At 46.5% G+C, this 23,338-nt stretch overlaps 1 protein-coding gene across 3 annotated transcripts in view; it reads right to left on the reverse strand.

Annotated features, from left to right (window-relative positions):
- The window catches only part of TRIM33 (tripartite motif containing 33), a 505,710-nt gene that overhangs the window by 287,162 nt on the left and 195,210 nt on the right, over positions 1-23,338 (reverse strand). For all 3 annotated transcript variants that reach the window (XM_078644393.1, XM_078644394.1, XM_078644392.1), the window contains exon 7: positions 3,955-4,101. In XM_078644393.1, the coding sequence (XP_078500519.1) occupies positions 3,955-4,101 (147 nt within the window). The remainder of the gene's footprint in view (positions 1-3,954; positions 4,102-23,338) is intronic.

The following is a 23,338-nucleotide window of genomic DNA, read 5'->3' on the forward strand; positions in this document are numbered from 1 at the left end:
TCGGCGGCGTTCTCCTCGGCGGCGTTCTCCTCGGCGGCGTTCTCCTCGGCGGCGTTCTCCTCGGCGGCGTTCTCCTCGGCGGCGTTCTCCTCGGCGGCGTTCTCCTCGGCGGCGTTCTCCTCGGCGGCGTTCTCCTCGGCGGCGTTCTCCTCGGCGGCGTTCTCCTCGGCGGCGTTCTCCTCGGCGGCGTTCTCCTCGGCGGCGTTCTCCTCGGCGGCGTTCTCCTCGGCGGCGTTCTCCTCGGCGGCGTTCTCCTCGGCGGCGTTCTCCTCGGCGGCGTTCTCCTCGGCGGCGTTCTCCTCGGCGGCGTTCTCCTCGGCGGCGTTCTCCTCGGCGGCGTTCTCCTCGGCGGCGTTCTCCTCGGCGGCGTTCTCCTCGGCGGCGTTCTCCTCGGCGGCGTTCTCCTCGGCGGCGTTCTCCTCGGCGGCGTTCTCCTCGGCGGCGTTCTCCTCGGCGGCGTTCTCCTCGGCGGCGTTCTCCTCGGCGGCGTTCTCCTCGGCGGCGTTCTCCTCGGCGGCGTTCTCCTCGGCGGCGTTCTCCTCGGCGGCGTTCTCCTCGGCGGCGTTCTCCTCGGCGGCGTTCTCCTCGGCGGCGATCTCCTCGGCGGCGATCTCCTCGGCGGCGATCTTGTCGACGACGAGTGCCTTTTCGGCGTCGACGTCAGGCGTTTCGACGGCGATGCTTTTCTCGGCGTCGTGTGCCTCGACGTTGCATGACTGGGGCTCTTCGACGTCGAAACCTCTACTGCCCGGTTCGACGTCGGCGTCATGGCACCTCTCGACGGCGACCTCGACTGATGCTTCGAGCCTCTCGGCGGCAACCGTCGACGTCGATGAGACGACGTCGAGTCCCGCTCTCTTGCAGTCATAGGCGAGCCAGATCGGGACCGCCTATGCTCATGTCGTTTCTCACCTTGCTTCGACGGCGAGGGATGCTTCGACGTCTACGTATGCCGCGATGGTGATTTCGATGTCGATTTTGAGCACACAGGTACCTTGGAAGAAGATCTGTCCCTCGAAGTGGAAGGGGACCGATGTTTTCTCTTCTCCCCTTTGTCCTTGCGCTGAGAAGAAGGCTTCCTAGAGTGAACATCTTTTCCACTCACGGTTTCTCCTCTGTCATGCAGGGACTGAAGCCTGCTCTTCTCTCTCTCTCTCAAAGTCCTACTTGAAAGTTTGCTGCAGTGGTAGCAAAGTTCTGGCTTATGAGAAGAAGGTAGACAAGCTACACAGACCGAATGAGGGTCTGTCTTGGCCATTTTTTTACCACAGGCCGGACACTTAGCAAATAAGGCCGGCATTGTGACTGAAAAAATAGCCCAAAAACAGTAAAAAATTATTGGATTAGTCAGATAATGACTAAAGACGTCGTGTAAAGACGAAAAAATTTGAGAAAAACCAGAAGAAAGTGAAAAAATATCACCAACTGGCGAGCTCAATGCTCCAGGATCCTCACAGAAGGAGCCGGAAAAAAGAACTGACCTAACTGTCACCTGTGGTGCATGATGGGAGCCTGGAGGCTCACAGAGGTCTTAAAGGCACGGCGCCAGATTTTTCTGTTGTTACTATGCAGCCTATCTAGGCTAAAGCTGCCTCTATGATCCTGCCTGTTTTTACCTTTGAAAATAAAGGTTGTGTGTTTCAAAGAAAACCTAGGCAGTGTTTTCTTCTTTACATTATCATATAATGTGTTTTATATGTCTTTATTTAGCAAATGTAAAGATTTTACAGGCTATTGTGGCAGTTCTTTGAGCCTAGTATGGTTATATTGAGCTGCATATGTATATGCATATTATCTATATATATATGGTTATTTTATGCGTATTTATATGTGTAATATATATATATATATATATATGTAGATATATGCATATTATTGGCTGTTGCTCCGGGGTCCCGCACATGGGCGGGACTATTCAGTGCTTATGACTATTGATGAGTATCCCCTGGAAGAGAAACTGTAGTTGGGCACAGGGTGCCATGGGGCGCCGGCGTGTCTTTAGGTGCCAGGAAGTCTTTCCTCTCTGCTGGTCGCGGTTGGAGGGGTCCCTTGTTGTGAGGCTGCAGGCGTCATCAGAAGCATCGAGGAGGGTCCTTGGGTGTTGGATTCTGGGTCAGAGTCGCCGGGGGGGACGTCCTCATGGTCTTTGTCCACACAGGTACGGGCTGGGCTCAGCGGGTGCAGAGTGTGCTGGATTCACAGTTCCTGGCTGGCACCAGGGTTTGCAGATCTTTGAGCAGAACCACTGCTTGTGGGAGTCCCAGTCTTTAGATGAGCAGGGCAATCTGGTCCTCTGGGGTTTTCGAGGTTGCTGACCACAGGAGACGCCGGGGTTTAGCAGGAGCAGGTTCGAGGGTCAACAGGCCGGCAGGGCTGGGGCCAAGTTAGTTGGTGTTGTCCTCTTGTGAGCAGCTGCACAGCAGGTCTTCTTTCTTCTTCTTTTAGTATCGGGATCTAAGGAAGAAAGGTTCAGGGTGCCCCTAAATATTAAATGTAGGGGCATTATAGGTAGGGGAAGGTCAGGGACCAATGGATCCCTTCCCTGGGGTAAATACCAGTGGGAGGGGGGCAGGAGCCTGTCTCTGATTGGGTAGGGCTCCCCATCCTCAAGACGGCAAGAGCCCGGAGTTGTGCTTCACCGCGCCTCCCCCACCTGAGGGTGGGGATGGCAGAGGCTGGCACACCCCATTTCCTCACTTAGGTTTTCCTGCCTGTCTTCCCACCAGAGTGGGGGTCAGAACCGGTGGGGGCCAGTTGCTGAGTACAGCAAGTGGCCTGGAGAAGCTCACAAAGGCGGTATGTCTTTAAAGCTTCCCCTGCCCATCCCGGGGGAGGAGGCATAGCACCTCGCCACAGGAGGTGCATTGTTGCAGGCCCACAAGAGCGGATGGCTCTCTACCCAGGGGTCCAGCAACATGTCTGCAGGGTGGTAGCCTAGGTAGCCTCAGTCAGGACGCTGGTTGTGGGTTAGTTTCAGGGGGCAACTCTAAGTTGCCCTCTGGCGTGCACTTCACATTAAATCTCACACTGGCCTCAGTGTGGGTTTAATGTGGTGAGAAGTTCAATACCAAACTTCTCAGTCTTCAGTGTAGCCATCATGGTGCTGTGGAGTTCGTGATGACTACCTCCCAGCATCATATTCTCTTAATGGCAGCACTGCACTCAGTCCAGGAATGGACCTGGGTTCTGTAAGGGTACAGATCTCATGCACCTGTACCTACGCCACTGGCATACGGGCACCCAGCTAGAGGGGTGACAGGTATGCCAGGGCAGTGCGTCGTGGGCATGGCACACAGGGATGTGTGCCATGTTGCCTCTGTTTTGTTCTGCACCCAGACACTCCGCCTGCAAAGGCAGTATGTGTGTGTCAGGGTACAGGGGCTCTAAGGGTGGCACAATAAGTGCTGCAGCCCTTAGGGCCTTCTCTGGTCACAAGGCCCTAGGTACCTAGGGTACCCTTTACCAGGGGCTGACATGTGGCCAGAGATGTCAATTGGGTTTAGGTTTCAAACAGTTTTAGGGAAGGAACACAGGCCCTATGTACCGGATTGGTAGGAACCCAGGGCACACAAAGTACATCAGCAATTCAGCAAAAAGTGGGGGAATCCCATGCAAGAAAGATGGCACTTTCTCACAACTTGGAACATAAAATAACAATCCATACAGCTAATTAATTGTATTTTCTATAATCAACAAGAATGCTGTTCCTTTCTTTTACAAAGTCAAAATTAGAAAATCATAGGTTTTAGACAATATGCAATTTTAACAAGTTTTTTCACAAGCTTCCTGTCCGTAAACAGGCGAGTTCTAGGAATAGATTGTTTGACATCGGTTAAACTGCGGTTTTACTTTTTACTTCCTTCGATATGAAAATATCCCAAAAAAGTATAAAAAAAATCTTTTTAAACAGCCAATATAAAATATTTCATTATTCTTTAAATATGAGATGCTTACCAATCGTTTGCTGTACAGTAAAGCTGTACTGCTTCCACTTGCAATGGCCCAATTTGTGAAGTTCATCACATGCTTTACTTGTCGTGAGAGACCGGTGATGTCATTTTGATGCTGTACTAATTTCATCTGTCTCTCCTTTGTAACATTCTAAATAAACAAATATTCAAAATGTTAATAGGCCTTATTCCTCAAAACTATTCTTTACAGTCTAATAAAGATGTAATTAAAGATTTTTACAGAGTTAATCCCAGTATGAAACAGACTAGCTAATCAGCTAAGCTCTGTGCACAAAGAAAGAATGAGCATCTATACTTAAGAAGGCTAAGGCAGGCGCGTCCATCAAAGTTTAGAATGTGTTTTATCAACATTTATCTGGGGAAACTCCGTCAAGCTTGGCTAATGGGCTGGAGAATTCGTAGTAAGAACTGGAATGCTGCATAGCAAAAAACAGCCTTGAAGCAGGCACCCCTTGAAAGAGAAGCTTAAGACAATGGCACTGTCCTGAGGTGAAACATTTAAGCATATTCAACGATTGGGCTAATTTGTTACAACTTGCAACAAACAAAAACATAAATAGAAAACAAAAAAACAATGCATCAAAGGAGAGGAAAAAGCAGTTAGTAAACTTTGCTCATAATTAAGAATGTCTGGGTGGTGCCAGCAAAACATTTACAAAATGCCAAAAGTTTAAAAATTAGCTTAGAAACCATCAAAATGGCTTATAAGAAATGATATTTACATTAAAAGTGAAAAAACTGGAAAAACATTAAAGTTGCTCTAAATGCTGTAAAATTTCATTTTTTTTGTAATAAAAAACATAAGAGCAAGCATCAACAAAGTTAATAGGACTGGTCTATGCAAGGTGGGGTAATGGTTAAATTTGAATTCTCTTTAGTGAAAGGATATGCCACAAAAAATAAAAAGCCATGTTGCAGGAAGCTGGCTCTGTATTTGGTATACCACTAGGAGGTTATACCGTGCACAGAGTCCAGGGGTTCCCCAAAAATGTACAAAGCTAAATGTAAAACCCAAAGTGCTCTATTAGTGGTAGTGTGGGAGAAGCAGCCTTAGGCATAACAAAGATGTGTGACATTTATTGCACCACATTGACCAATAATGACCACACCACTCAAATAGGAGTTCTACACAAATTAAAAAAAAAAACAGGCCCTGTTTGTATTTTATTTTAAGACCAAGATCTTATTGTGTAGTCCCTATATACCTATATAGGTTATGCGCGTTTAGGCAGCATACCCTGCAGGATTGGTTTCAGAATAACTCTGTACACCCCCACCGGGTATGCTGGCTTTCTGTATCAGCTAGCTCACAGTGCCATTAGCATCTCCTCTTATCGGGGAAGGTATAGTTCTTGGCAACCACTGAACAGGACAACCCTGATCCCTCAGAATTGTGGAAACAATATACTAACTTTCGCTCAGTCACTCATGCTCACTTAGTTTGTCTCAGAGAGATACACAGAATAAACAGGCTGGGCATTTTCAGTAAGAATGTATTGAACAGCTGTTATTCTAGTGTAGAACATATCAGCTGCACAACCGTTAGACAGTAGCATAGATATACGATTATAAGCACTAAGAAAGTAAATGGATGGTATAGTTTTACCATCTTGAAATAATAATGAATACATACAAGTATATAAAACACATGATAAAAAGTGCATACTTCTACGAAGCCTCCCTAACTAGATGTAAATAAATGTACCTCGCATCTGTGAAGGCGTTATGCCAAGAATCCCTCTAGGATCTAGACAACCCCATTACCTGAGAATAAGAGCACATGGGACACCGTCCCGGTCTCGAGTTAGACACCCAGCGAGGGATGTTCGACCACTGCGAGCTGGAGAGTCTGTGTGAGAAGTTGGCCTGATATGTGATGTCCACTATTCTAGTGGGCACCCTGTATCAGTCCAAACAACCCTTATAGTGATGGTTGTAAAGTCAACCTTATAGACCAGCTATCCTAGTGGTAGCATGGACAAAGCAGTCTTAGGCTAAACTCAAGAGGGCACGTGAAGCCAGCTGTTTTACCATATGCAATCCCTTTAATACCAAATGAAAGGACACCACACAGGATGGATATATATATATATATATATATATATATATATATATATATATTGCCAAAGAAGCTTTAGTTTCCCAAAGCAGAGAGGGTCGCACTCACCAAGGATGTTGAGTTTCAAAATTTATTTCATGTGGTATTCCATTGTTATGCTCCAAACCAGACAGCAAAACAAAGCGCCGACGCGTTTCGCAGCAGCCGCTGCTTGATCACGGCATTACCAATACTTTTCAGTTGCTTGCATATAACATGTTTGAAAAACCAAAAACATTACATCACTTCCTGACATGTGATCCACACACCCCTTGGGCTTATGGGACTTGTAGTCAAAATTGGTTTTCATAGTCTGTTGTGTATTCCACCATACACTTTAGGGGATTTTTTCTGCGATTGGCAACAAAACCATCCGACACATAACTATTTTTGGTATCTCAGTGTGTTACATCGTGCATTATCTTATTTTATCCTATTAATACATATTTTTTTAATTTATGCAATTGTTATTATCATACTCTTATATGTCTCTATTGAGTCTTGGATTATTTGATATGCACATATAATTCTTCGGACTGATTCAGCCCAAACGGGGTCATAGTCCTGAAGTTTAAAATGTGTCGGGATTCTTTTTGACGTAGTATTCTTTCCAGATTTCCTCCCCGTTTGTTCTCTGATACTTGGTCAATGCCATAGAACTTTAGTAGTTTCCAGTCCCCGTTATGGCTTGTTTCCATATGTTTAGCAATGGCATTATTTTTGTCTTTATTGGTGGTTGCACGTGTATGTTCAAGAATCCTTTTCTTTAATTCACATGTTGTGCTCCCTATGTATTTTTTCTTACAGGGGCATTCAACTACGTACACCACATATCGGCTCTTGCAAGTGATTAGTTTCTCAATTTTCCACATTTTATTGTTTGCCATTTGGACCTCAGATGTTGGCTTTGCTATTTGGCACGTCTTGCAATTATAGCATTTTACAAATCCCTTTGTTTTCAACCAGTCACTGTTTTTGTTTTCAGGGTTGAAATGGCTTTGTATAAGCCGATCCTTTAAGTTTGTAGCACGACGATATGTTATTGTAGGGTGATCCCCCACCAAAGTACCAATGCTGCAATCTAATTTTAGGATTTTCCAATTCTTTTTCAGGATTGAGTTTATTTCCTGGTAATTTTGAGTGTAGTCTGTTATGAATCTTATTTCCTGTGGATGCGTTATTTCTTTTGGTTTCACCATTAGACAGTCTTTTCTGGCTTTTTCATTCGCTCTTTTCCAGCAATTACCCACAGTGCTGGCACTATATTTTCGATTTTGGAGTCTTTGTATTGAATCTTTGCTATTTTTCAACCATTCATTTTCTTCGCTGCATATTCTGCGTATCCGCAGAAATTCCCCATACGGGATACTCTCAATCAGCGATTTTTGGTGGAAGCTGTCAGCTTGCAGAGTGGCGTTTGTGGATGTTGATTTACGATGTAGAGTGGTCTCCAATTTGTTGTCCTTTACGTATATTCTTAGATCCAGAAAGATAGCTTCACTTTTGTTCATCTGATAAGTGAATTTGATGTTTTCCATACTTGTATTCAGTATGTTGAAATATTCCTGGAATTCCGATGAAGTACCTTTCCATATGATGAATAAATCATCAATAAATCTTGTCCATTGGACTATTTTAGTCACATATTTTTTATTCGTTATCTTCCACGCCACTTCTCTTTCCCACCATCCCATGGTGAGGCAGGCATAGCTAGGGCTACAAGAAAAGCCCATTGCAGTTCCATTGCATTGTTTGTATATTTCGTCTCCAAATAGAAAAATGTTGCCAGTCAAACATATTTCCAACATTTCAATTATCATGCGATTATGATTGCATAAATGAATGTCTCTCTCCTGTAAAAAGTACTTGCATGCATTTATCCCTAGATCATTAGCTATGGTCGTGTACAATGAAATCACATCCATTGTGATTAGGGAATAGGAGTCATCCCATGTAATTGATTCAATTTTTCGTAGCATGTCGCTGGTGTCTTTGATATAAGAATCAAGTTTTTCCACAAAGGGTTGCAAAAAGTGGTCCACATAGTTTGCCATTGGTTCCAACAATGATCCATTTGCGGAAACAATTGGTCTTCCCGGGGGGTGCACCGCATCTTTGTGCACTTTTGGGAGGAAATATATTGTGGCCATTGTTGGATGATACACCACCAAATATTTCCTTTCGTCTTCATCTATTAGTTTTTGTGCTGTCCATTGATTTATTTTGTGATCAACCTCTTGTTTCAGTTTGTTTGTAGGATTTGTTTGTAATTTTTCATAGTAAGAGGTATGTCTTAACTGTCGGTGAGCTTCTTCAACATATGCTTGTTTGTCTAAAATGACAATATTGCCGCCTTTATCGGCCATTTTTATTATAATATTTTTGTCATTAGATAAATTTTGAAGTGCCACTTTTTCCTCTTTAGTCAAATTATCTTTCAGTCTTTGTTGTTTCATTTTATATATATCATGTATGACAGCCTCTTGAAAAAGGTCTATTTTATTCCCCGGTGCTAATTGGGGATAAAATCTTGAAGTTGGGTGTTTTTTACTTAGGCCTGCTCCTATTTGATCAAAAACATCTTGGAGCCATATATATATATATGGAAAGAAAGGTTGCCGCACCGGATGGTTTACACTCGCTGGAAGTATCGGCCTCGAGCAGGGTGGCTGCTTCAGAACATCTCCCCACACTCATGCCGCCTACGCGTTTCGGGATGTCTCCCTTCCTCTGAGCGGCTTGCACATACAATGAGGAACACAAGCAGTTTGCAAAGGACATCCCACCTTTATTTTCAAATCGTCACTGATAGCACTCAGGTGAGTAATACCGCAAGGCATGATGGGATTTTGAGTCCTATAGTTTAGCATCTCCAAGTGGACGCCAGCGTCCTTGTGAAATTAAAATTAAATCGTGGGACCAACAATGTTCATGGCTCCACCCCAAGTGAAAGGGCCCCTCCAGCTCCGCACTGCCATGGTGATACCGTAGCTGCAGATCCACTGAATTCTCGTGGCGGTGCAAACCGTGGCCTGGGCTTGGCCACACGTTTATGGAAAGAAAGGTTGCCGCACCGGATGGTTTACACTCGCTGGAAGTATCGGCCTCGAGCAGGGTGGCTGCTTCAGAACTGTTTCCAGTCGCTAACATCTTGGCATGCCCACTTTGCATGTCATTAGTGATAAATATCACTCACATGCAAAGTGGGGCCCAAGATGGTCGCTATCTCCTACTAGCCGTCGCTAACTGGTGTTAGCAACAGCTAGGTAATACAGATATAATTTTATCTCCGCGAAGCGGAGCGCTGTTACAGATATATATCTTTTTTTGAACGTTAATTTCTCAAAATCCACTGGAGCACATATATTGAGACCTAGCAAAGGCACATCGGACTACCAGTCCCTACAATTTTGCCAAGTTTCGTGCAAATCCATTCAGCCGTTCGATTATTATTATTATTTTTTTTTTTGCCTCGCGGGGCCCTTTTAAAACCTCCACATCAAACCTAAGAGGTCAAGGAGGATCTACTATGCCCCCTTATGGTCATTTGCCCCTTCGCTTTGGCCTCCTCTTGTCTCTCGATCCTACCGAGAGACAAGATGGCGGCCGCTACGGACTGTTTGCAATGTTTACAGACGCCGGAGAACCAATCAGCTTCGCAAACCTCCGTTACGCGAAGCGGAGCGCTGTTACAGATATATATCTTTTTTTGAACGTTAATTTCTCAAAATCCACTGGAGCACATATATTGAGACCTAGCAAAGGCACATCGGGCTACCAGTCCCTAATATTTTACCAAGTTTCGTGCAAATCCATTCAGCCGTTCGATTATTATTATTTATTTTTTTTGCCCCGCGGGGCCCTTTTAAAACCTCCACATCAAACCTAGGGGGTCAGCGAGGATCTACTATGCCCCCTTATGGTCATTTGCCCCTTCGCTTTGGCCTCCTCTTGTCTCTCGATCCTACCGAGAGACAAGATGGCGGCCGCTACGGACTGTTTGGAATGTTTACAGACGCCGGAGAACCAATCAGCTTCGCTTCACAAAGCTCCGTTGCGCGAAAAGTACGCGAACTGGAGCGCTGCCCGGTCCGCTGTTACAGATATATATCTTTTTTTGAACGTTAATTTCTCAAAATCCACTGAAGCACATATATTGAGACCTACAAAAGGCACATCGGGCTACCAGTCCCTACAATTTTGCCAAGTTTCGTGCAAATCCATTCAGCCGTTCGGGCTAAAAGTGAGGCCAACCGCCCTATGGAAAACTCAATGTTAAAAACACGTTTTGGGACCCCCCTTTTTTCTCGGCCCCCCCTTGACGAACTCCCCCCAAATTTTCAAGGGCTGCTCAGAAACAAAATGTGCCATTTTCCTGAAAATTTCAGCCAATTCCGTCCACAAACGCCAAAGTTATTAGACATAGGATTTTTTCCCTATGGGATTTTTGAAAATTCTAACTATATATACCTACTGGCGACCGCCAGTAGGTAATATATATATATATATATATATATATATATATATATATATATATATATATATATATATATATATATATATATATATATATATATATATGTATTTATTACTAAATTAATACTCTGAACTCAATCAACATACAATAAGTTGCACAAAATACAGTAATGCCACAGGGGCACTTCGAACCATATACTAAAATAGTGGTATAAGAACCACGTCACGAACAAAGGATAGGCCTAGGGCCTGGGGGAATCGCTGGGGCTACACTGTACTACCAAAGGATAGGGAGCAGGAGGCCCACGGGAGGCACGTGCAGTGTCTTTACACACATGCGAGTTACCATAGAGTTATAATGGGAACGAAAGAATTGGAAACTAGTTTTTAGGAAACTTCCGGATGGACTAGGAGAAAGCTACTTGAAAGTTAGACACTAGGATACTAGGACCCACAGGAGCACCGAAGTACTCGCGTTACCTCACCCACAGGAAGCGGGTGCATAGGTGTCAAAGTGTGTCGGGTTTCGTCACTGATTCCTATGGAGCCTTGGAGAAAGATGCTGCAGGCAACCAGGAGGAAAGTGTCCGGTTGGATCCAAGGGCAGATCGAGGATGAAGAGTACCTGAAAGTAGAGGGAACAGAGTCTGGGTCACTAACCAGTGACCAGGAAGAAACCAGGTGATGTCGCGAAAAGAATCAGGTGATGTCGTGAAGCTTGTCTCTGCAGCCACGTGGACAAGGAGGTGTCGATGACGACCAGGTGCTGGATACGGACTGTCCCACGAAGGCTCTTGCTGTCAGCGGTGTCGGCTTCCGGATTGGAGTCAACAAGCCTTGGCAAAGGCAACCCATGCAGAAGAGGAAGATGGCTTCTTAATCAGACCAGCAAGGGCTGGGCTGCTCCATTTCAGGGGAGCAGGGGCCAGTCTGGAGCAACCAGACCAGTGTTGTAAGGAGTATGCTACTTACCAGTATGCATCTGTTCTTGGCATGTAGGGCTGCTGACATTTATATCTATGCATAGATCGCCGCCTAGTGTTGGGTCCGGATGATTGCACATTGTTGTCCTGGAAGAGTCTTCAAAGTATCACAAGATAGGTGGCTCCTCCCCTGGACTACAGTGCGCATGGGCATCCCCTCCATGCTCAGATTGTTTTTTCGCCATTGTGGCAGAGATGGAGTATGATATAGTAAGTGATGACCATGCGTGAGAATAATACTGAGTGCTACAGCTGCGACAGGCACCGGTGAGGAGGGCGGGCGATATAAATGTCAGCAGCCCTACATGCCAAGAACAGATGCATACTGGTAAGTAGCATATTCCGTTCGAGGCATGTGGGCTGCTGAATTTATATCTATGCATAGAATAAATAGTAGTACCCTCCTTAGCGGCGGTTGCCCGTGCCAGCTGCAGCAGTCTGAAAAAGAGTTCTGAGAACAGCTTGACCTACAGCAGCTTGATGTTTTGAGTGTACATCCACGCAGTAGTGTTTGGTGAATGTGTGTATGGTGGTCCATGTGGCTGCTCTACATATATCCTCTAGATGAATGTTACCTAGGAAAGCCATGGATGCCCCTAACTTGCGTGTGGAATGCGCTCTTGGGGGAACTGTTAATGTGCGTTTAGCCTTTTGATAACAGATCTGGATGCACTTAACAATCCATCTGGCTATACCCGATTTAGAAATTGGGTTGCCCTTGTGCTGTGGAGAGAAGGCAACAAACAGTTGTTTAGTTTCCTGAAATCTTTAGTCCTGTCTATGTAATACAGGAGAGCCCTTTTAACATCTAGTGTGTGTAGTGCTCTGTCTGCCACTGAATCAGGATTTGGGAAGAATACTGGTAGTTCAATAGTTTGGTTAATGTGGAACTGTGACACTACCTTGGGCATAAATTTAGGGTTGGTACGCAGCACTACCCTATTAGCATGAATTTGAATGAAAGGCTCCTGAATAGTGAGGTATTGCAGCTCACTAACCCATCTTAGCGACGTGATTGCCACCAGAAAAGCCACTTTCCATGTGAGAAATTGTATCTCAAGAGTGAAGAGGTTCAAATGGTGGACCCATGAGCCTGGTGAGGACTATGTTGAGGTTCCAGACAGGCGAAGGCGGGTGTCTTGGAGGAATGACCCTTTTGAGTCCCTCCATAAAAGCTTTAATGGCTGGCACTCTGAAAAGGGATAGGTGCTGTCTATTTTGAAGATAAGCTGCCATTGCAGCTAAATGTATCCTGATGGAACTATACGCTAGATTGTATCTGTATAGGTGCAGCAAATAACATATGATGTTTTGCGTGGAAGCATCCAGTGGATTTATGTCATTATTGGAACAATAGATGACAAAACGCTTCCATTTAGCCGCATAGCATGCCCTGGTGGTAGGTCGTCTAGCCTCCTTGATGATGTCCATACAGTCAGGGGGCAGGTTCAGGTAGCCAAACTCTATGACCTCAGGAGCCATATTGCAAGGCTCAACTGTTGCGGATCTGGGTGCTGAATGTCTCCATGGCTCTGAGTGAGGAGACTGGGTGTGAGTTTTAGGCGCTGGTGGGGCACCACTGAAAGTTCTAAGAACGTGGTGTACCATGCTTGCCTTGCCCACGTTGGAGCAACCAGGATGAGTGTCATGGAGTGCTGCCTCAGTTTGCGTGCTACCAGTGGTATGAGTGGTGCTGGAGGAAAAGCGTACGCAAATCTGTTCGACCAGTTCATCCATATCGCATTGCCCTGAGACTGCGGGTGTGGGAACCTGGCGGCGAAGGTGTGGCATTTTGCGTTTTCTTGTGTGGCGAATAGGTCCATCTCTGGATGACCCCACTGCTGGAAAAATGGTTGTAGCACTGAGGGATGTATCTCCCACTCGTGCATCTGATGGCTGTGTCTGCTGAGCAGGTCATCTGGTTGTCTCTGCCTGGGAGGTGTTCCGCCATGAGGAACATGTTCCTTTGAATGGCCCACTTCCACATGCACTGTGCTAGGTGTGACAATTGTGGAGAGTGTCTCTCCCTGCTTTTGAATGTAATACATCGCAGTCATGTTGTCCGTCCGGATCAGCACGACTTTGTTGCAGAGATGCAACTTAAATGCCTTCATTGCCATGAAGAGTGCCATCAGCTCTAGTAGGTTGATGTGCAACCTTTGCTGCTGGGTAGTCCACAGTCCCTGCACAGTATAATGGAGGACATGAGCTCCCCAGCCCTGGAGAGCTGCGTCCGCTGTTAGCACTACCTGTGGTACAGGATCCTGGAACGGACTTCCCCTGCAAAGGTTTTGTGTGTTCCACCAATGCAGAGAGTTGTATGCACGACCAGTCACCAACACTAGGTCTTTCAGCTGTCCATGAGCCTGGTTCCACTGGCGTGCCAAGTATTCCTGAAGCGGACGCATGTGTAGCCTCGCGCGAGGGACTATAAAGATGCAGGAGGCCATCATGCCTATTAGTTGCATGAACACTTGCGCTGTGAGTGTTGTGGCCTGAATTTTTTAATCAACACCTGCATGCTGATGACTCTCGCTGAGTTTGGTTGCGCTGTGGCAATGAGAGTGTTTATTTCTGCGCCTAGGTACTCTTGTACATGAACCTGAGATATTTCCTGTGACTTGGGTGAATGGGAATGTGGAAATAGGCATCCTTCAGATCTAGGGTTGCTAGGAAATCTCCCTGACTGAGCAATGGCAGAACTTGCTGTAAAGTGAGCATGTGAAAGTGTTCTGATAGGATGTATTGGTTTAAGGGTCTGAGATCTAGAATGGGCCTGAGAGACCCGTCTTTCTTTGGGATTAAGAAGTACAGTGAATACACCCCTGTACCCTGTTGGTCTAAAGGCACGAGTTCTATGGACCCTTTTGGCAGCATGGAGATTACTTCTTGCTGCAATAAGTGCATATGCTCTGCGGTCATAGGACGGTGGCTTGGGGATATGTTGGGTGGAGTGGAGGTTAATTCTAGACATTAACCGTGATGTATAAGCTGTCTCACCCACATGTGCGTGGTAATGCTTTCCCAGACTGGCAGGAACTGTTGTATGGTCGGGGGGCAGTGACAAGACGTCACTGTTTGTTAGTGGCGGAGGATCTGGCATTATTATTTCCACGTCCTCTGCCTTTGGTGCTGTTCCCACAGTATCCACCCCTATTGTTCTTGTTATAGGTGGTTTGTGTGCCTCCCTTGGTGTATTGGGCTTGCTGCGACGCTTGTCCTCTAGAAGCTCCCCTGTTACCGGAGCGACGAAAGGAACCGCCCCTGAACTGTTGAGACTGCAGAGCTCCCATGGATTTTGCAGTTTGTGTCTTTTTTTAATCTTTTCCAGAGTGGTCTCTACCTCAGGACCAAACAGGAAGTCAGGGTTAACTGGCTGATTAAGTAGAGTAGTCTGGATTTCCGACTTGAAACCAGAGATGCGGAGCCAGGCATGCCTCCTGAGCATTACGCTAGTGTTTATGGCCCTAGCTGCTGTGTCAGCTGCATCTAACGCGCACTTAATGGACGCGTTGGAGATCAACTTCCCCTCCTGTATACGCATTTCAGCTCCCTCCTTATAAGTATCTGGCAGGTGTTGCATTAGCTGCTCTAACGTGTCATAGTGTGCCCTATCATATCTTGCTAACAGGGCTTGGGTATTGGAGATCCTCCAAATATTAGCTGCTTGAGCTGCTACACGTTTCCCAGAGGCTTCTAAGATCTTGGATTCTTTGTCTGGAGGAGGAGCATCACCAGTTGTTTGAGAGTTCGCTCTTTTACGAGCATTAGCCACCACTAAGGAGTCCAGTGGGAGTTGGCCCTTGATATACGTAGGGTCCACAGGCGCAGGCCGGTACTTCCTCTCAATTCTGGGGTTCACCACCCTTGCTTTAGTGGGCTCTTTAAAAATGCTGCTTGCATGTTTGAGCACACCTTTGAGCATAGGCAGAGTTTTTATAGACCTTTCTGATGTTGAGAAAGTATTAAAGAGAAATTCTTCCTCCACAGGGTCGGCGTGCATGTCGACATCATGGTTATGTGCCGCCCTTTCAATCAGTGCGTTAAACGCAGCAGTAACTTCAGTAGGCGAAGGTTTGATCACATATGACTGAGTGTCAGGGGTGGTGTGTGGTTCATCAGGGTCCACAGTGTCAGCCCATGGCTGGGACTCATCCTGATCTCTATCAATGGGATAGTTAAACTGGTCCTCATTGTCCCCTTCCTCCACATCCTCAGTGACAGGTGTGGGAGAGTAGGTATAGCCTCGCCCATATGTTTGAATGGGTTCAAAAAGAATAGGAGAGGTGGTAGAGTCCCTCCTTTTCTTTAGTGGTTCCTGTAAGACTCCATAGGAGTTTCAGGCATGATTTTTCGTTTATAAACAGTGAGTCGACCTGATTCGGAGTCGATGTATAGTTTCGACTGGTTGTCGTGGGACGGTGGCTGGAACATAACGTCATCCGTCCTAGGCTGAGTGGGTGCGGCTACTGATGGTGACTTGGATGAGTCGGTAGCCTTTGGGAGTTGAACAGTTTTAGGCCGTGCTGTCGGGGTCCGTATTTTATCGGCACCTGAAGCATCGGTGACGGACTGACTTGCTTCGATGTAGGCGTTGTCTTCGATCCGATCAACTTCGATAGTTCCGTGTGTTTGAGGCCTTGTGTCGACTCGAGCCGTTGTTGCGCAGCAGGTACGCTCTTGTGCTTCGACGCGGTCTGGTCTTTCGGTCCGAGTTTAGGGTCGAAGGCTTTGACTAACAGCGGCTTCCTATTTTTCGGATCGATGGTCTTTTGGGCCTCGAGTCCTTTGGAAGAGTCGCCATCTTTGGAGCCGGACGTCGACGTGAGCGTGACGTGCTTAACTGTAGACACAGGCGTAGTCGATCCGATCTTCAGTTCGACGCCCCCTTTCAACCCTGAGGGGTCGAGCACACGTTTCGACTTGGTAGGTTCCGAAGTCGTCGAGCCGATGGTTGCTTTTACAGGTTTCGGTTTCGATTTAGTGTCTCGGTTTCGATTTTTCCACTGAATGTGGCCGATCGACCGATGGCTCTTTGGAAATGTTCTTAGTCGGGCCTTGAAGCGGGACTAGAGAACGTGGACGAAGATCTTGGCCAAGGCCTTCCGACGATGCCTCGACCTGAGCCGTGGAAGAGTCTTTATGTGGCCCCGCTACTGCGGTTGGGCCTAGCTCCTAGCTTGAGGAGTCGTTGACGGCTCCGATAGGTTGTACGTCGTCTCCTACCTAGACGATGTCTTCATCATGGACGTAGAGTTCTTCCTCGTCCTCATTGTAGTTGGAGTCTTGCTCCGACACGGGATCCGAGTGCTGATCAGGATCCTCTTCTTGTACACCCTCCTCGTCGTCACCCCCGAAAAGGTTTTCTGGGTCTGGTGCCGACTCCCGCGCCGACTGTCGTGCAGCGCGCCGAAGACGGAGAGTTTTCTTCGATCTGAATTTGGAACAGGCCATGCAGCTGGCCTTGTCGTGGTCCGGTGAGAGACTTTTATTGCACACCGGGTGCACATTGATGTGAGGGTATTTCGAGTTGCAAACGGGGCAGCGCTTGAACGGACTCTGTTCCATCGTCTATCGTCGATGGGGCCTTTGGTGTCGAAAGGCAATCGTCCCTAGACGTCCTGTTCTAAGAACTGGAAACAAGTACAAGGCACCGAACGAAAGACAATACCGACGCTCCGAAGGCCTTATGGCCTTGAAAAAGAGAACCTAATATTTATTCCGAACGTGAGTTACGAAGTACATCCGAACCCAATGGCGGAAAAAAACAATCTGAGCATGGAGGGGATGTCCATGCGCACTGTAGTCCAGGGGAGGAGCCACCTATCTCGTGATACTTCGAAGACTCTTCCAGGACAACAATGTGCAATCATCCGGACCCAACACTAGGCGGCGATCTATGCATAGATATAAATTCTGCAGCCCACATGCCTCGAACATCAAAGGTTTCGTCGTCACAGAGGCCACTAGCCAACGGGCAAGTGACCGGACAGACGCGTATAGCAGAAAAATGCAGAAGGGCCCCACGCAGGACTCGTGGAGTGTGGAGGGCTGATCTTCAGTGTAGTTGGTGCTCAGGGCTGGGGCTTCTCAATCCCCCATGCACAACTTCGAGGGTGCCTCTGAAGTTGCACGGAAAGCAATTCGCTGGCTTTCCAAGATGGCCGGTACCACGTCTCTCGTCGCCTCCACGGGTCTCAGCTCTGCTGTGACTGTGGATCGGGCTGTTGGAAGTCGGGAAGTCCGGGTCTTGTCAGGCTCTGTGCTCGGGCAGGAGCTTCGACAAAGCAAACCGTTGATCGCTTGATGGTGCCTGCTTGTGCAGGGTGGTCACTCCTTGACCACAAGGGAAATTCTTCAGTCTTCTATGTCGAGTAGAATGTCGAAGGTCCAGAGTTTCTTTTCAAGTTTCAGTCAGGATACAATCTAAAGTCTTGGGACTCATCTCCTCCCTATATACCAAATTTAGGGGCTGGATTACCTGCTAGGTCTCTCCTATGGGTGGGACCCAGGAAGGGGGTGGTTACACCCCTTTCCCTTTGTCCAGTTTCGCGCCAGAGCTGGGCCTGGAGTGCCCCAACACCGGTTTGAACTGGACTATGCATGGGACACATTGTGTGCCCCAGGCAGTGTCTCATTTCATTCAGCCCTCCCTGCTCCAATACACTATGGCCTGTCTGGGGTGGCGCTAGCACCACTCCCAAGACAGGAAACCTATTGTCCAAGCCTCCCTCGCTGGAAGGACTCCCAGCAGCAGGAGGTCAGACTTGTGTCTGTGGCAGCAGCATCCATTTTGTGATGCTGAGGCTCTGGTTAACTTTAACAGGGATTAGTAGGAACAACAGGTCTTCTCCCTCTAGAAGGGTGGAATGCTACCCCCGTTGCCAGAACTGGCGAGGGGGTACCATTCCAAAGCGTATGACAACTTACACGACATGTTTTGATAAAGCCAAACCAAGTTAGCATTTAACCGCGAGGTTCATAATGCACTTAAGACTATATGGTATGGCTATATCCTAGAACAGCTATGAGGACATGGTTCCGAAAGCTGCAGACAGGCTCAGCTCATGCTAGAGCACCATCTCACATAAAACCAAACACTCTGCCTTCAGGATTGTTAAGGCCTGCCATAGGAGTGAGTTATAGGTGTATATGAGTCTAGATACAAGGTTAGATATAGGAATACTATATCTAAGCAAGGGGTGATTACACAACCATGCCCCAGCTGAGTGATCAGCCAATTGTGTCAGTTTGGAGGGCAAGCCAGGGGTGGCAAAAGATCTGCTGCAGCCCCTGCTGGTAGGCCTTGGGTGCACCTATGCCCTGGGTACCTATGGTACACTGTACAGGGACTCACAAGAGTGACCCAATTCCCAATTGGTGATGTACCTAAAGTACATGGTGTGAATTTAGAGAGAACAGCAGGGCTGTGGGTCTGATTAGCAGGCCCACAGCCACATCTAAGTTGAAAACCAGTGAAGCAAAAAGCAAAAAGTTGGGTGACCATAGGAAAGCAGACCCTACTCTCCTACAGTCTGCATGCAGGTACCTCAGCGCCTCTTGTCAGTATGTCGGCCAGGAAGTCTTGGTCTCCTCTATCTTTCTAAACAAGATGTGATGTATATATACACCCATAGATCTCCCCAGGGGTCCCACCTTGCTGTGTTACTGTGTCTCCCTAAAAGATTACTTCGAGCCTGAACTTTATAGAGAGATATTATAAAGGAGATTTAGTCCTGCTGTGCTTCCAAGAAACCTCATGCACAATGTACGAGATTCGAACTAAGGGAAAACCTGTGTTCTGAATGCAGTGCCATATCTAGGTAAAAGGTCATTGCCTGTAAACCGTTGTGTGTAGTGTGGTAAATAAATAATTAATTACCGGTTCTATTTTTGACTGGATACAATATAAACAGATAGCTCAATAAATAAGAGTCAAGATACGAGGTAGCTAGAGTGTACAGGCTTTAATCAGGCATAAAAGGACTGGAACGGGACAGCCTGCATGGGAATAGGATGGCAGGGCCCGGCAGCTGCCGGGGCAGGATCTGGGAATGGCTAGCAAACTTTAATAACAGTGCACAATATTTATAGTTAAACAAATACATTGTATTCAATACAGTAGGCGTAGCAGTAGGCGGAGTTTGTAGCAGTCGCGAAAGATAAGGGCAGAAATGATGTAACAAGAAGGCGTGTACAGGGCGTATACATAGACATGTGATGCAAACGTAACAGAATATGTCATAAAAGGGGCGGAAACATGGAGGGGGCTACCTGAGCAGCTGGGACCTCTAACCTAGTGGTGTGCGCAAACTGACAATGACGTGTTACTAGGGAGAACTGGGGGCTATGACTTCTGTGCTAGAAGAGGAGACGAAAGTCTGGAGTGTCAGAGCGACATGTACCTAAAGCCTATCTAGTATCTCGTGTTTAGAGAACATGTTGATAGAATCCAAAAGTTATCAGGGCAAAGGCTAACAGACATTAAGACTGGTGCATGCATAATTCTACATGCAGTGTGTGTGCGAGGAATATTCTATGAATATTAATACAGTATTTCTCTTACATGGAGACATAAAGGCTAGACCATGACGGAAACTATTGATGCGATTCAGTAGCTTAGGAATGCAGAGAAGGAGGGCTGGACTGATAACTAGAATCATAACATACTCTTGGCAGACTCGGAGGCAGAGCCAGGCCGAGCCGGGCACTGCGAGGCATGAAGTAAGTGAAGGGTCAGGGATACAGGTGGGGGCTGTATCGCTCCTAGAGGAGGGTTCAGGAGACAGGAGCTGAATCTGAGTACGGGCCCTTTTGAGGCCTAGAAACGGGGACAATTCAATGAATTAACGTGCACACTGAAAAACGTGGCAACGTAGCTTTACATAGGCCTGATATTAGTTGTATTCACGATAACTGGAAACTGGCATACTAGAGATGGACACAACTGTAATTGCGTCTTTAATCGATCATAGGGGAATACATGCATATCGATCATGCACATATAACGTAACATGGGGAACACGTAGGCACATATAACATGGCAAAATTTACTTTTCCACATTCCCTCCTTGTGCCCTACGTTTCCATCAGGAAACATCTATATTCATGATACCATCTATCATTTCATATAGCATCATTTGCTCGTCTCGAATTGTCTTGGAACGGGTTTTAGGACTAGGGATACAAGAGGTAGCGCACATGCCGCAAATCGCAGGGCCACATTGTATACAGAGGCAGCAACTGAAAATGATCATTACTGCAATACCTAGGAATGACAATACTTTCCATCCCCAGGCAGATATAATACTCCAGAGCCAACCGGACCATGTCCAGGTGCCTGGATTCTGGTGTAACTGATGGGCAATTTTATGAAGTCTGGTTATAGCTGAATAAACAGACGGCGCGTTATTAGGAATGAAAATGCAGCAACTAGATCCGATGACTCTACATGCTCCTCCTCTATCGGCCAGTATGACGTCAAGAACGAGACGATTTTGGAGCACGACAAATCTCATAGCAGATTGCTCTTCGGTTAAGTTACCTAGAGCAGAAGTAGTCTCATTCACTACTGCTTCAAGGGTTCTGGTTAACCTACGGATTAACTTCCTATTCTGGACAGGGCCTATAAAGAAGAAGAAACCTTTATTAAAGTCTTGATACTGTTCTAGAGTAGTTTCAGTTTGATCGACAATTGGGGACTCGATCTCCCTTTTATGTCTGACGTGTACTAGATGTGTGTTTCTGTGATAATCAGATGGGGCTAGGAAAACTGGTGGCAGTAGGAAGGCAATGTAACCTGTTCCATCCCAATCGAGGGGCAGACGAACATATGCGGTCTGACCACAAACAAAATAAGAATGACGTGAGGCTTTGAAAATAGATTTCCCACTGTCACTATACTCGACAGTAGTAGTACAATCACTATGTCCTACATGTGCGGAACCATTCTTTCTGACACATAATTCGCCTTTGACTGGTAGTACTGAAATAGCAGGTAAGTCTGGAGTAGTATCAGACTGAACATTCAGGACCATAAAATTCGAAGAATAATTTCCCAAATTGTAAACTTCATTTTCTAGATCTAACCCTGTTCTATGGGGGAGACCTTGCTTGTCTGGAAAACATGTTCTATTCAGAAGGGACATATCATTTGAAGATGACGTTAACATGGACCATGCTCCACACGAACCATTATGTGAGAACGGATAAGGAAAGAGTGGCAGAACTCCCTTCGGTGTCTGGAAAGGGGGGAGTCGACCACACACCCAACAATTAGTGGTATTGCTGGTCTGGTGTGAATAGTGTAACATTCTTATAAATGTATTGTTTCTCATAGCAAGACGATAGGATAGCTCGTGAGGAGGCAGATCACTAAATGTGTGCTCTACTGTGGCATTAGAAAACTTATTTACATGAGAAATTGGAAAACATAAATGCAATGCATAACTTGTGCAGGTAACCATCAAACTTAGAAACAATAGAAAACTTAGAAAAATGATACATCGTATAGAGTTTTGACTAACTCTCTCACTATGGGGGTCTATCTCATACATGTCAGATACCTGTCTAACCGTTTCACCCGAGGGGGACTTAGACAATTAAACTGGCTGACTTATTTTACTAGACCGGAGTTTTAACTTATACTCCTGCTGCGGAGTTTTCTCTAACAGAGGAACTTTCAGTTCGGGATTGAGATTAATGTCTGGTTTAGAGTCTGGTTTCAGGCAGTCTTTGGAAATGGAACAGTCTTTGGAATTGTCATTAAAAGTCTTTTTCCGGACTCCATGGAATTTCTTGATATGCGACAGATGGACCCAACCCTTGCGGCCCTCCAACTTCACGGCCGTACGGGTGGTCAGAAGGACTAGTCTCGGCTCCTTCCAGCGAGGTTCCAGCGGACTTGAACGATCAAAGTTCCTGACCAGTACTAGGTCACCTGGAATGACCTCATGCGGTTTCACTTCAGTATTGTCTGGAAATGCGGAGGCAACCTGTGAACGACAAGAGTGTAGGGCAGACATCAAGGAAGCTAGGTAATCTGTCAACATATTACTGGAAACATCTGTAATACTGCGGGGTCTAGGTGTACCCCACATGTTTGGGGGGCGGCCGAATACGACCTCATAAGGGGACAGACCTGATCTGGAATGTGCAACCATGCGCATAAAGAATAAAGCAACTGGCAGGGCAACTAGCCAGTCTACACCTTTCTCTTTACATGTCTTGGCAATACGGACTTTCAAAGTTTGATTATGTCTCTCTACGAGACCGGCTGCTTCTGGATGGCGCACACAATGGAACTTCCACTGGTACCCTAACAAAAGGGAAACATGTTTCATAAGCTCAGATGAGAATGGCTGGCCGTTATCAGAATACACGACCCTAGGGAGTCCATAACGGGGGAAGAATTCACGAACCAACTGCTTGGCAGTGGTCGCTGCTGTGTAATCTGGAACTGGATATGCTTCTGTCCACCTGGACAAAGCGCATACAACTACAAAAACATACTTGAAACCTCGACATCGCTCCATCTGAATATAATCCATCTGGAGGACTTCAAAAGGGTGGTTAGGAGGTTGGAATCCACCTTGTTCCACCGGGACACTTTTACCTGAATTGAACTGGCAACATATCATACAGGTACGGACTTTCTGCTTGGCTGCAGCTCGTAAGTGCTTGTTGAACCAAAGGTTCTGTATACTATCTAACATGGCTTTTTCTCCTAGATGTGCTGGACTATGTGCGGTATTGATAATGACTTGAACCATAGAGTCGGGGAGAAACCATGTGGCTTTTCCCTTCGTCAC

This window comes from Lissotriton helveticus, chromosome 5_1 (genome assembly GCF_964261635.1).
Source record: "Lissotriton helveticus chromosome 5_1, aLisHel1.1, whole genome shotgun sequence".
NCBI classification, from domain to species: domain Eukaryota; kingdom Metazoa; phylum Chordata; class Amphibia; order Caudata; family Salamandridae; genus Lissotriton; species Lissotriton helveticus.